The sequence below is a fragment of the Macrobrachium rosenbergii genome, chromosome 17 (assembly GCF_040412425.1).
Source record: "Macrobrachium rosenbergii isolate ZJJX-2024 chromosome 17, ASM4041242v1, whole genome shotgun sequence".
NCBI classification, from domain to species: Eukaryota; Metazoa; Arthropoda; class Malacostraca; order Decapoda; family Palaemonidae; genus Macrobrachium; species Macrobrachium rosenbergii.
The window spans coordinates 6119294-6133602 of record NC_089757.1 but is presented as its reverse complement, the minus strand read 5'-3'; the positions used below and the strand labels follow the sequence as shown (position 1 = coordinate 6133602).

General features: G+C 40.9%; 1 protein-coding gene across 3 annotated transcripts in view; it reads left to right on the top strand.

The window, feature by feature from the left end:
* The window catches only part of Larp7 (La related protein 7), a 140571-nt gene extending 132309 nt beyond the window's left edge, over nt 1-8262 (top strand). For all 3 annotated transcript variants that reach the window (XM_067119478.1, XM_067119479.1, XM_067119477.1), the window contains one exon: nt 6142-8262. In XM_067119478.1, coding sequence (XP_066975579.1) covers nt 6193-8103 — 1911 coding nt within the window. In that variant the 5' untranslated portion in view covers nt 6142-6192 and the 3' untranslated portion in view covers nt 8104-8262. The remainder of the gene's footprint in view (nt 1-6141) is intronic.
* The last annotated feature ends 6047 nt before the right edge of the window (nt 8263-14309 follow it).

The window sequence follows — 14309 nt, the reverse complement described above, 5'->3', positions numbered from 1 at the left end:
GGGATCCAAGTGTCCAGTGGGATTCGAGGATCCAAGCGTCCAGTGGGATTGAGGGATCCAAGCGTCCAGTGGGATTGAGGGATCCAAGCGTCCAGTGGGATTCGAGGGATCCAAGCGTCCAGTGGGATTCGAGGGATCCAAGCGTCCAGTGGGATTCGAGGGATCCAAGCGTCCAGTGGGATTCGAGGGATCCAAGCGTCCAGTGGGATTCGAGGGATCCAAGCGTCCAGTGGGATTCGAGGGATCCAAGCGTCCCAGTGGGATTGAGGATCCAAGCGTCCAGTGGGATTCGAGGGATCCAAGCGCCCAGTGGGATTCGAGGGATCCAAGCGTCCAGTGGGATTCGAGGGATCCAAGCGTCCAGTGGGATTCGAGGGATCCAAGCGCCAACCTGCTGTGTCCAGCGCTAGTTCCTCTTTGGTTCAGCGCCTGGATTTTAAGAACACGCTGTTGTCCTGTCTTGTGCACCAGTTCCCATTGAGCAGGGACCAAGTCTACCTCCGGACAAGACTTCTGGGTCAGAGTTGTTGAGTTGCTGAAGGAAGCTCCCTCTTTGGGCTATTTGCTCGTCATCCAAGCATCTGTCAAGGTTGGAAAATTGGCTCTCATTTAAAAGGAGCAAGACAGTGTCTTTTGTTTTCCTTCACTCTAGTGCCTTGTCGGATCTACACTTCCTGTTAAGATTGTTGGAAGTCCTATTTTTCTGGGCTGACATCAGGAACACTGGCCAGAGTCCTCCTGCCAGCTTAAGAAGCTCTCGGATTTTTTAGTTTTTCCGTCTGCCAAGAATCAGTTTCCAAATGGCCCAAGAGTTTTAACCTCTTCCCCTGTGCCCGGGACAGTAGTGAGCCTACTCTAGCTCTGGCGCCCACGAAATGCTGGCCAGATTGGACAGACCTAAATGTGTCCTCGGATTTTACTTCAGTTTCAGGGTTTTGGACGAAGACTGATCGCCATGAGCTTCTTGGCTCTTCACTCCACTGAAGATCTACATGTTGACAATTGCTGTTATATGCTTCCTGTCAGCAGTTAAAACTATCTTCTCACGGTCGTCTTGCAGTTTCATTCTTGGTTGAACAACCTTTCCTTTAAGGTGCCAATTCCCACTTTCCATCAGACTTAGGATAGTTGTTACCTTTTCAGGGGTTTAGCAATAGCATACGCTCACCTGTGGATGTTCTGTCCACAAGTGAATGTATGTTAGGCAGTGGTGAAGCCAGGTTTTGTGAGTGTGCACATGAACCAGTCTCTCCCTATCTACTTACAGAACACAAGGGATGATCCAGACTCTTCTCCTTTTTTATACTTTTGCTGAGGTATGCAAATTAGAGTCAGCACTACCCTCTTCCTTGGGGTGTGTATGATACCTGGATCTTGCACATGACATGTTGCCTGGTAACTCCCAATGAACTTGTACACAATTTAGGGGATCATGCATATGCATCAGAGGGTTCATATTTGGAAGTGGTGCATTACAGTACCGCTGTGTTGATAACACGCAAACAGATTCCCAGTGTATGCTTAATTGATCCCTGTATCAAGCATATGCAATGTAGGATTTGTGGAGAAGGCCTCCACACGCTATACCACTGAGTATTATGTTGATCTGTATGCATGCATTCATTCAAAGAATCAAGTGGTGCTTGGTTTATCCAGAACTCCCATTCTGACTGGTTATACAAAAGTCTTTGTGGATGTAGACCATAATTTGAGTGATTACAAGTCAATCTTGACTTATCATAAAGTCTAAGGGAAGGTAGAACATGATTGTCAGTGGTTGAGTTAACCTCAAATGGTTATTCAGTGATCGATGCCACTAGGTCAGAAAGCTGGTGACTGTAGTCCAAGAGAGGCCACCAGGGCAGACTGGTATGTCAACCTTTCTTTTGGAAGAGAACCTGACTCATGCTGAGGGGAATCTGTTAGGACGTGAGGGTTTTCCTGCTTCAGAACTCTTTCAGGCAGAATTGGAAAGCTAGATTGTTTGGCTGATTGTGAACTTGATGTCAGGGAAACAACTGATGCACTTTTGTCAAGCCCGTCTTGTCAGTAGAGCATACTCTCAAATACACTGAAAAGTCAAGGCAGTCTTTCTGACTGCTGTGTTTACTGCTTGCTCATGGTATCTGGGATCAGGTTTACAGTCAGATCTGTAGGTCAGAATGTTCCCTTCAGTCCAATAGATTAAGAAACGTAAGTTCTTGCTGTTAACACACCAGGGAAAAGTTCTACATGAAAGAAAATGCAGTCTACTGATGTCTGCACTCTTCTTCCAGCTGGCGTTGGCTTAGGCAGTCTTGCTCAACTGAACAGATCAGTCTTGGGTTCCTCTTTAAGCTTTCTTAAGAGTAGAGTGGAGGATATCCGTCATGCTGTTGGGCAAGGTGGCAGAGATGGGGTGACACCTTGAGTAGTCTGTCTGTTTTTGAATGGTTATAGACTACTTTTCAAGGACCAAGGCCCTCCTGTATCTTGTTTATCAGCACTGTTCCCATCTTACCCACCAGGATCTTCTGAAGCTCTGGCCCTGTTAGCAGAGGTGAAGGGGATGTTGGGGAAGAAAGTGACCACCCACCTTTCTTTTACAGTAGTCTCTTTCTGTGGAGAAGATGATTGGTGGCTAGAGACTGGTTATTGATCTTTCTCATTTAAAAAAGCTTGTCATGCAGACAAGGTTCAAGATGAAAACAGCAGGTTCTATGTTGGATTCCTACCAAGAGTACAAGTTCATGCATTTGGTGTAGTGAGCCAACTGATGTGAAAATCTGATGGAAGACTTGCTGCTGCCATTTATAGCAGTTTGCCCAGATACTGCCTGCAGCTTGGGCATGAGCTCTAACTTCTCCCAGTTTATCACAATCCCAAGGTTGTCTTAAAATATGAGGTAGCTGTCTATGGCCAGAGCAACTGCATCTCTGAGGATTCCATAATAGCCAATCAGCCAAGTAATGCAGAAAGAGTATACTTTGCAAATGAGCTTGAGCAAACACCTGGAGGGGCTTTTGCCAGACTTCGTAGAGGTACTTCCTGGAGGACTGAGAAATGGGCACGTGGAAATACGTATCAGACTGTCACAACAGGAACAACCAGCTCAGCTTTACAGGTGACCAGCGACTGCTGGTCACCTGTCATTTCGGAAGAAGCTCATTCTGCATAGGTGCCCCCACTTGCATTCACTTTGGTCAGCCTCAATTAATCCTCCTCCTGCTTGTGCTCTTGAAGAGGAAATTAAGGGACTCCCTGCCTCTAGAGATGCTTCTGTTCTGGGAATCAAATAAGGAGTGAGATGCACACCTGAGTGGTCTGCCTCAGGTGTGTAGACTGGATGAGCCACATCTGTACATCTGCAAATGGGAGTACAGTTTCACTTTACCTCTGTCAGTTGGTGAAGCAGATGCATGAGTGGGTTGTTTTTCATGTCATCCAGCTGTTGACTGGGTACGCTCTGGCTAGAAAGAATGTTTTGGCAGGACAGTTAGTTTGGACACAGTGGTCCCTACTTCCTTGGATTGGGGAAGACTTTTCAAGCTTTGATGAACTTTAATGATCTACTTGTTTGCCATGCAGTTATACAGGAAGCTCTTGGTATTCTGCACTTCTGTTCCATTCTTGGGGCTGCCCCAGAAAAGGTATTCCAGCTTCCCTTGGGACATCTGGGTATCTTTGCCTTTTTGTCAGTCTGATCCAACAAGTGATCAGCTGGGTGTTTGTCACTTTGGGTCTCAGCTAATGTTGGAAACATGTTAATTACATGCAAGCAGTATCCATGTCTACTAGGCCTTATGGTTGAGGCACCCAGAGATTCCCCTTGGGCGTACTCTATTTCTGTTAGCAACGTGTTGAGGGACCCTTGAGTACAGTGTACCAGGGAATGGACCATATGCCCTTGATTGGTATTTGAGACAGGATGTCTCTGTGGTTAGAGCTAGTTTGCAACAAATTGGGAATTTACTTGTCCACCTACATCAAGAAATACTCCTCACATTCTGTACGGTGAGGCCTTTGCTCTGCCTTAGCTCGGTCTTCATACTGAAGTGCATGGGCCTCTCTTTTTCAATAGAGATGTCTATGTTCACAGGAACTTTGAACAGTCTTGCCCACTTCTTTAGCCTAGACTTCCAAAGTATAATGTGGCTCTCCATAGCTTTACTCAGACACTGAAGAGCCCTAGGGAGAGGCCTTGGACTGAGATTTCACTTTCAAGATTAGATATGATAGTCTTGTTGACAAATTGCTTAGTCTGTTGTATCTTATGTGGCTCTTAGAGGGCTGGGAATTTTGCTAGTTCTTGTTCAGGAGCTTGTGATAAACTCAGAATACCATCAGTTTCTGACAAGAGATTGAAGACTCTCGGTCCCCTCCCCTCAAAAATTTGTTAGTGGGGAGCCAGATGAGACACTTATGTGTCCAGTGTCAATCCTGCAACACTAGCTGAAGAGAATCTGACCTCGTAGGCCAGTGTCATGTTGTCATTTTAGAACTGGCAAACTTGAAAAGGTGTGTTGTCCAGAACACCCTTTTTTCTGGCTTTTGAATTGTCAAGCGAGCTTACAGTTCATCCTGTGAGGAGGGTGGTCAACCAGTCTGAGTGAGAGCTCTCAGATTCAGGGGGCTCATCCCTAGCTGTTCAGAGAACTTTTTGGTTCACAGGTAATGGAGGCTGGTTTCTGGTGGCACCAGACTACTTTTACCTCATTTTACCTTAGAGACATAGCCCACAAGTCCTTGGCACACTCTTCTTATGGTGGCTGCTCAAATGTGTAGTCTCCAAGTTCTTCTCGGACAAAAAAAGCATTTTGCTTAAGGTCTCGGATAGCATAAGACTGGAGGTTGAATGGCTCACTGTCTCTGTCTGTCTCTCTCCCTCTTCTTTCCTCCATTCCTCTGCAGGTCAGCAACCAACTCAGTTAGGTGCAGGTAAGCCCCATAAATCAGGCCTTCTATCTTAGAGCTTCAGTTCATAAGGTGTGACTCCCTCCACTATCAATTTTTAGTTAGGGGCTGTACTAATTAATTTTTAATTGACTCAAATACTAGATGCCTTTTGAGCTTTGGTACTTTGTCTTTAGGGCAACAGTTGGTTCTACAAAGTTTTCTCAAGTAAGAAGCCAACCATATCTCACTCTCTGTGGGGCTTACCAGTCTTGCATCCCTATGCTAGAATGTATAGGGTTACAGGGCTTGTGGCCTGGGGCATGTTATTTCTTGAGTGGGGAATAAACTTGCCAGTCATTTGAGAGAATATCCTCCCACCTAAGGAGTGAGTCTTCAACACAAAAGGCGATGGTTTGTATTCCGGTAGGAACAAATAACAGATTTAAGTAATTTTTATTTTTCCAAGGTATACAAACCAGGGCCTTCTTTCATAGTCCCACCTCACTCATTCTGCATAGTCCCTAATGCTAAAGGAAAAAGTGAGTGAGGTCCCCCTCCCCACCTCACCCACCTACCACCAGTTAACTACTTTGTTGCCAGTTTTCAATGACCAGTTCTAACTTACACCGAGGAATGCTCTTACATCACAGGCTGTAGATTGTATACATGGGAAAAATACAAATTTCCTTAGAAAGTTTTTTTGTTTTCTGATAATATTTGCAATTAAAGCTCCACTCATTAATCAACACAATTCTCTCTCTCTCTCTCTCTCTCTCTCTCTCTCTCTCTCACACACACACACACACACACACACACACACACACACACACACACACACACACACACACACACACACACACACACACACTCTCTCTGCATTTATTGATATTTTGAAGAGATATCTGTATGTGTTAAGCAATACAGTTATTGTTATTTAAATGTTAGCTTTTGCCAGTTTCTGCAACATAGAGACTTTTTCAAGGTTTCTGTAGAAGGCTGTATTTATTGATATTTTGAAGAGATATCTGTATGTTTTAAGCAGTACAATTATTGTTAATTAAATGATAGCTTTTGCCAGTCTGCAACATAGAGACTTTTCCAGAGTTTCTGTCAGAAGGCTGGTTTTGAGTAGTGTAGTTTTATATATTTTTATTGAATTATTAATGCATTTTTTTATTTACTTTTTTTTTGGTAAGTTGTTAGCTTAAGGGTTGATCGTGTTTCCGCGAACACTTTACAACAACGTTCCTTCCTTCTTGTCTGCAGTTTGAGTAAATGAATCCAAGTTGGTTGGCGCCTGATTAACAAGAACTAGAAATGGGGGAACCGCAAAGCAGAATTGATGACAAGAAACAATCAGACTTTGAAATGGAGGATACAGAGGAGGATAGCAAGAAAGGAGCAAGACACCGCAAAAAGCATATCATCAATAAGCTGAGGGTGCAGATGGAATTTTATTTTAGTGCAGCAAACCTTAGCAAGGATAAGTTTATGAATGAGCTGTTAGAGAAGAGTCCATACATTGACCTTGACATTTTTTTCCGATTCAACAGAATCCGTTCATTTACAGATGATATCAATCTTTTGAAGAAAGCCATTGAGAAGTCTCCAATTTTGGAATTGTCTGGTGATGGGAGCAAGGTGAAAAGAAGTGTACCAGTCAGTAAAAAAGAAAATGAGACATTATGTACTATATATGTTGAAAATATTCCATCACATGTAGATCATGAATGGGTTCATGAAGTGTTTGCAAAGTATGGAACAATTGATTACATATCATTCCCTAGGTTCAGGAGCACAGGGAGGCCAAAGGGTTTTGCATTTGTTGAATTTGAAACCCCTGAAATGGCAAACATTGCATTAAAGTGTTTTGGCGCTGTTGGTTGCAAGATTCCAGTGAATACTGAACCATCCAAGCTGCAAAGTATTTGTACTCATGAGAAAGCTGGAGCTGATGATAGTAACCAAATGGAATCTGGTGTCCAGCCAGGTTTTGGAGGAGTTAAGGAATCAGAGAATGGAACTGTATCTGGTATTGCTGTGATGATGGAAGGGACTGATGATAGTAGTAGTAAGGAAATTGAGTACAAGAAAATTATTGAGGAAAATATTAGTGGAAAACGAAAGAGAGAGAAAACTGAAGGGAATGAAGAAGAAAAGGATGATGTTGACAGCATAGCTGTTTCAAAGAAAGCAAAGACAGAATCTTCAGAATCAAGTGACTTGGCAAGTAGTTACGCAGGTAATAATATCTCAGAGGATAAAGATGTGCCTAGTAGCTGTGAGACAAAAGTTGAAGAGAAAGCTCTGGGAGTTGTGGAAAAGACTGAAGATTGTGGGAAAAAAGTTGGAATTTCTGAGATAGAAAATGTTATACATGAAGTAAGGAAAAGTGTAGAAGCAGTAAAAGAGCCTGAGGAACATGGGACTGAAGGGAAAAATGCTTGTTCTCCACAGGTAAAAAGACCACTTGATGAAGGAAACTGTGATAAGTCAAAAAAACAGAAAGTAATTGCTGAAGACAACTTTCCTCCATCCAATCATTCAGATAAAAAACAAAATATGTCTGTTGAGGAGTCTGTCCCTTCAAAGACCAAGGCAAAGAAAAAAAAGCGAAAACGAAATAGAAAGGAAAAAGGAGAATGTTTGGGAGGCATTTCTCTGAAAGTCATGTCCAAGCAAGAATGGACACGATTAAGGAATGAGTACCTAAATATGCAAAAGAGGTATATGGAAACCTTAAAGTGGGATTTGCAGAAACGAAAATATGTTCCAGCTGATGAAGATAGACCTACAAGGGTACAGAGCAAAGGAATGCCGAAGTTTATACCAAATGTTGTCATAAAAATTAGCTTTGAAGAGCCCCCCCAGGATCCAAAAAAGCTACATGATGCAATACGTGAAGGAGGTGGAGGGGGAGTGGCTTACGTAGAAACAAGTGCAGTTGAAAAAGATGTCTATGTCCGCTTTACATCTAGTGAAGCTGCATCAGCTTATCTGAAAGCAGGATTGTGGAGTCGGATGATACTTCTCTCCGGAGAAGAGGAGAAAATGTACTGGAATCACTGTATTGATTCTTGGATGATGAGGAGGGGTAAAAATAGACGTATGAAAGGAACAAATAATGATATTCCCAGCGAATTGAGGGGTAGGGAAAAACTACTTCAAAAAGCATTGAGAGAGGCACGAAGTGATAAGCCCGTATGTCATAAGGTCTTTGAGACTTGAGATATATTGAATCTTGCTACAGTAAATGTTCAGGTGTATAATGTTTAATAACTAAAATGTGAAGCTTCAGGGCATGGAGTTTTTCATGTTATTCAGATAACAAGGGTTATCCAACATCATATATTTGATTGGTGTGAACAATAAATTTCCAGTTTCATGTGAGTTTCTTTCATTTTATTCCATGATTTTATTGCAAGTCAACTACATTTTAAATAAATGTAGGAATTCATTCATGAGTCTTGACTTATTAAATGTGTATTTACACTTATCTTAGTTTTGCATCCTTACAAGATTAAGTGGAAAATGCACATGATCTGCTGAAATAAGGCCTAATTTAGGGGAGTTTGTTATTATAAGGGCTAAAAAAGAAAGGTGTAGTCTTTCTGTTGATTTTATGCCTGTGCATGCTCTAGCAGGAAGTTGAAGAACTGGTAGCCATTATTCATCTCTGTTACTGGCATGTTTTGGTACAGATACTTGCATCTACAATGTTTATACCCCTGATCTTATTACTTTGCTTGATATTTCATGAATGATCAATAATGGGTTATTAATTGCCTCATGTAAATTGTCTTTTGGTTAAAATGGATTGGTTTTTTGTAACTTTTTAGCTATCTAAACCATTTGCTAAGTATTTTATGCATGAGTCAGTATAGACTATATTTTGTAGTTAGTTTATTTTTTGTTGTTTATTCTTTCAACAACATTTTATTAGCATCAGGATATATGAATATTTGAGCTAAGGATAGGTACTGTAATTAGTTGTACCTCAGTTAAAGGATTTAATCCTTTTCAGAAGGCTATCCTTGAACCAAGCAAATTTTTCCCATAAATAATGGGAATAGGATTAATCCATTCCAGACCTCCAAAAATACAACCAATTAAAGCACACTGACAAAAATTTAACAAGCCTAGCATGCAAGAATGCTTCAAGAAAAAGAAAAGGGAATCAATGAAATAAATGCAATTATTTTCCTAACTTTATTTGGGAGAGGTGATGGCTTATATGATAGGTAGTGAGAAAAGTGAAAAGGAGAGGAGTTATTGTTTGGATGGGCAGCCCCCTTCCATGAAAAGTGTTTCTCATCCCTTTCTTTCTTCTGGAGATTCACTGTTTCTTTATCACTAAAAACCTGTCCGGTCATTGGCAACTGATTGTTTAGTAGATTTCAGAAATTTTCCCACTCCAGATGTATTTTGAATATTTGGAACAAATACCAGATTGTTCAAACATTGGTTTATATTACAGTTTTGCTGTATTTTAGAAGTTGGCCCATAAAACATGCTGGGAATTGATAGAGTATGTGAACTAGTTTAAATATATATTTTTTATTGGTTGTTTGATTAATGTATCTATATGTTTGGACAATTTATTTAAGTGATACTGTACACATTTTATGGGTAGTAATTGTAGTGAAAGCTGTGATATTGACAAATAAAGTTGTTTATTGTTGACCAGTAAAATATATTAGGAACGGGGAGGTAGGAGACCTGATAATTCAAGATTATTTTTTATTAAGCAGAATGGTTATGGTCGTGAAGAAGTTAAATAACTGAACTTTCACTAAAGACAAGAATGGTTTGATTACATTTTTAACAGAGAAAATAAAAAATTTAATGTGCAGAACTTGAGTTTTGGAGGAACATGAGATAAACTAGAGGATGTTGGGAGACTTAAAATGTGGTTGATTAAATAATCACTTAAGATTATGAACAGAAGAGGCAGATAGGAGATCATTGATAAAGAAGAGGTGTAAAGCAGTTAGATAAGAGACTAGAAGTTGTTAAACTACAGTACATTGTTTCAAAAATGTCATCATGTTGTATGTTCTCAATGCTTATAGCTTCATCTTGAATTTTGAATCCATGTAATATTTGGCCATATAGTAAAGTCTTCTTCCACCTTCACTAGTTTTCTAAGCAGTTGCTGCTGTTTGCATAATTTCACTCAGTTTTTCTTTCTGCAAATACCTTATTTCTTTTTACAAGTAATTGCAATCATAATCACACATGAAGGTTTTCTACTGAGGAGATGCATTATGCTAAGTCTTGCCATTCCACCAGATATGATATAGGAGGGAAGGAATTAAGGGACCAACATTTTTTGGATCTTTATGACCTTATGCCTAACAATTCTTATCTTTTCTTTGTCTTAATTCCAGAATACTGAACTGTAAAATTTATTCTTTTCTTCACTCTTTTTAGTCTCATTTCTGTTGCTTCAGTCTGATTCTTCTCCAGTTTCCTGCAAATAATGCCATTTTTAACACTAGATTTGAGGCTTGCTGTTTCTCAGTAATTTTTTATGCTCTTGACTTGATGTCAGTGAGATTTTAACGTCAAGTTCTCTGCATGTTATACGTTTTCACTTCCTCTGACCTTTTGTTTTATGGTGCTTGTCCATAGGCCATCTTTTTTTTTTACTTGGGGTGAATCTTAACAACTGTTTAAGGCAAGTCGGCATTCAAATAAAAGAAGATTGCTTGGCTGATCCAGATGATGTCTGGATCACCTGTTCTCCAGTTCTCCACCAGGTGTGTTTTGAATGTTTTAGTTTTTGTCAGAATTCTCCTTACTATAGCAGCAGAAGGTTGTTGGTATTTTGATGTTTTGATGTTTTGACTATGGGCTGACTGCCTTTTCCTAGGACTTCATCCACAGGAAGCAAAGCCAAGAATGTCAAGTTCTGTGGAAATGATTACTGTGTTAGCAGATGTGTAGTTTTCAATTAGATGCACTGTTGATACTGGCTGCAGGGGTGTAGATTCTGATCTTTAGAATAGATATGAAGAATGTAGGGATTGGTCAAAAGAATTTACTGTATATGCTCAAGTTTTGTAGACAAAAGAAAAGAAGGGAACCGGGTAGATTGAAAAAGCAGATAGTTAGGTCAGGACATATATCTGCCCTCCCTCCCTCTCAAGTGCCTTTGCCATCATATGTGTCTAATCAGTCTGGCTCTTTCTTCTCTTACTCATATAGCTAGACCTGAGACTTCTTTAGCTCCACCTTTAGTTCCCCTTTGGCTAAGAAAAAGCATATTGAGAAGTTAGAGTGGGACATGAACCTTATTTTAAGTCTCCTAAAGGATTGATTGAATTCGTGGTAGGGACACCATTTAAACAAAGGATGTCCTGCAACAGCTGGAAAAGTCCACTGTAAGGGAACTGTGTCAATTCTCAGGCAGTGTGATTTTATTCCTTGTCTCCTCTTGTTTACTGCACTCCAATACCCAATAGTGGGTGGTGCTCTCAGTGCACCTCACATGGTGCACTGTAGGCATTCCTTAAGGTTCTTTGCAATGTCCTTTTGGCCCCTAGCTGCAACTCCTTTCATTCCTTTTACTGTACCTCTGTTACACCTATAAAACCTTTTTACACCCAATTTCCCTTTCAGCATTGAATGGCCTCATAGATCCCAGTGCTTGGCCTTTAGCCTAAATATTATCCATTCCATTCTCATTTAGTGCAATTGCCGAAGGATTGTTTTGGTAAATGTAAAAATACTCTTGCCAAATTTTAACTTCATCAGATTCTAGTAATTATGATGTTAATGCTTCTAGAACAAATGGTATAGGTATAAAGTGTTATTAAAAATCTCCTTCTCTGGTGAAAGAGGACTTTGAAGTGGCGGAGACTCCAGGATTTCAGCACTTGTGGAGCGTTGCACCTCACTTTATCCTCATTTACTGGAGGAAACAAGCCCAGTGGGGACTAGGTCTCTGGTATCCTTGAGTATGTCATCTATTACTAAAATTTTTAAAAAGCTAGACTTTCTCCTTCAATTAGAATATGTTTCAGTGAGATTTCTTGGGCTCTAGCACCCAAGACTTCTTTTAAGGATGCCAGCGCTCGTCTTATTTTACTAAGTTGCTTAGCCACCTCTTATGATACAGGCGTATTACTGGCGCTTAAATCATCTTTGGTAGATGATTTGGATGTCGGCCTGTCTTGACCCTTTGAAGAGATTTGCTCTTGAGACTAGCAAGGTGCTTTGAACAAATACTGAGGCAGAGATTTTGCCCAGGTCTAAGTTTAGTTATTGAAATTTTGTCTTTTGCTGGACTTTTGCTCAGTACAGTTGCCTTTTCTCTGCTCCAACTTAAGGAGTTTGTGGGGCCAACTGGTATTAAAGTGTGGGAGGAGTCATTTGAATGTGCCTTGCATAGACAAGGTTATTTCAGATGCTGCAGGCATTTTCATATCCTTATACTAATTCAGTATGGAAGAAAAGAGAAGTTGTGCTCATATCTTTCATCAAGGTTTTTCTTACTCAGAAGATGTCAGCTGTTTTGGTTGCTACTTTGGATCACCTTCAAAATCTTACTTTTTAAAGCAGTAAGGGAGGATATCTCAGTACAGGAATAAAGAAAATTTCTTAGACAATCTCTCGAGTGAGGAGTGAAAAGGCCTGTTTCCTTTCATCCTTTGGGCCCCTCCAGTAAGAGTAGAGGTATTTTCTTTACCAGAAAGAAATCAGGTTTTCAGTCTTCAGGTTGTGGTAGAAGGGTGACTGCAGGTCTGACATGTTTGGAGAGATTTAGGAGCAGAACCTTGAGTGGCAGAGGTACTGAAGAAGTGGATTTCCTTTCTACTTGCATTGTCTCCTATAGCCTTTCCTTTGTATCTTCACCAGCAGGAAGGCCAGCCCTATGAGAGCTGAAACTCACCTCAGTGGTCTGGTTAAACTACTTTGATATAATAATAATAATAATTCACCAGCAGGAGAGGTATCTCATTGTTCAGAAGTTGTATCGTTGTTAGAGGAGAATGCGCTAGAAAAGGTGTTGGTAAATTCCCTTAGATTTTTCATCAGATTTTTTCCAGTACCAAAAGTGTCAAGAGGTTGGTGCTCAGTGCTGGATTTATCTAGACTTAACAGTTTTATTCATCTGTCCCAGTTCGCCATGGAATCATCCAGCATTGTTCCAGCTGCTATCCAGAGGCATGACTGGATGATATCGATGGACATGCAGGATGGATATTTCCACATACCAGTATTAATAAATCCTCAGGTGTGCAAGTTCCTTGAATTTGTGTTTGCCGGGAAGGTATACCAGTTCAAGGCACTTTATTTCGGACTGTGTACAGCGCCTCATATTCATGAGGATTTTGGTGTCCTTTGGGGGATGGTGGCCCACTCTCTAGATGAGATTCTGAGGGCCAAGGATCAGTTGCTTTGTCTGGTTCAGTCACTAGACATCATGATCAATTTTCAGTTTTCCCTGACTACCATTCAGTCCATCCTGTATCTGGAGACGAGGATAGATGCTCACAATTTTCAGGCTTTTGTGTTGAAGAGACGATTAGAAAATTTATCTCTTCTCGGAGAATTTTGGTTCTTGAGGGTTTCCTGTAGGACGATGGCTTTCTCTGAAGGAGGGCTACTGCATCCCATTCATGGAGAGCCCCCTATTAGTAACTTCTCCCATCGTATTGACGGCCTACTGAAAAGCCTCGGAGAAGCATTTGGCCCTTTCAGAGGAGGTCTGTTTCCGCCTTCTAAAGAAAGCCATAGAGGAAGTCGAGGACAGCAGCACAGGTTTCTAGAAATGTCTGTTCGTAGTCTCTAAGTCACTGGGGGGTTGGAGACCAGTCCTTGATGTCAGCACCCGGAATCACTTAGTACGAAAGACGAAGTTCAAGATGGAGACAAACCAGTCAGTTCTGTCATCCATTCACCAGGGCAATTGGATGATAACCTTGGACATGCAGGATGCAAGCATACTTACATGTCCCCATCCATCCAGACTCCAGGAAGTGTCTCAGGTTCGTATTCCTGGGCAGAGTCTTCCAGTTTTGGGCTCTGTTCTTCGGCCTCAAGTTTTCACGCGAGTCCTCGCCCCTCTTGCAAAATGGCTTCATTTAATCATTTGTGTCTGCAGGATAATATTCCTCTAGTGCTTTGTTCAGAAGTGTAAGGTTATGTATGAGGTAAATGATGAGTCAAGTGCAGTGATTTGTTGATACAAAGGTTCAAAATATCACGGTGCTGATGCATTTTTATGCATTTTTCAAAATTAGCTTACAGCGTGTATTTGGTGCCATTCTAGTTGATGACTTATGAAATAGTAAGAGGATATATGACAAGGTGATATTTTACCCTGGCAAATTCATCCTGCTCGTCTTAATTTGATCTGAGGAGCATGGAATAATTTCTTCTGTTATGTTTTCGATACTAGGCAGTATTGTTGATTTGTAATAAAT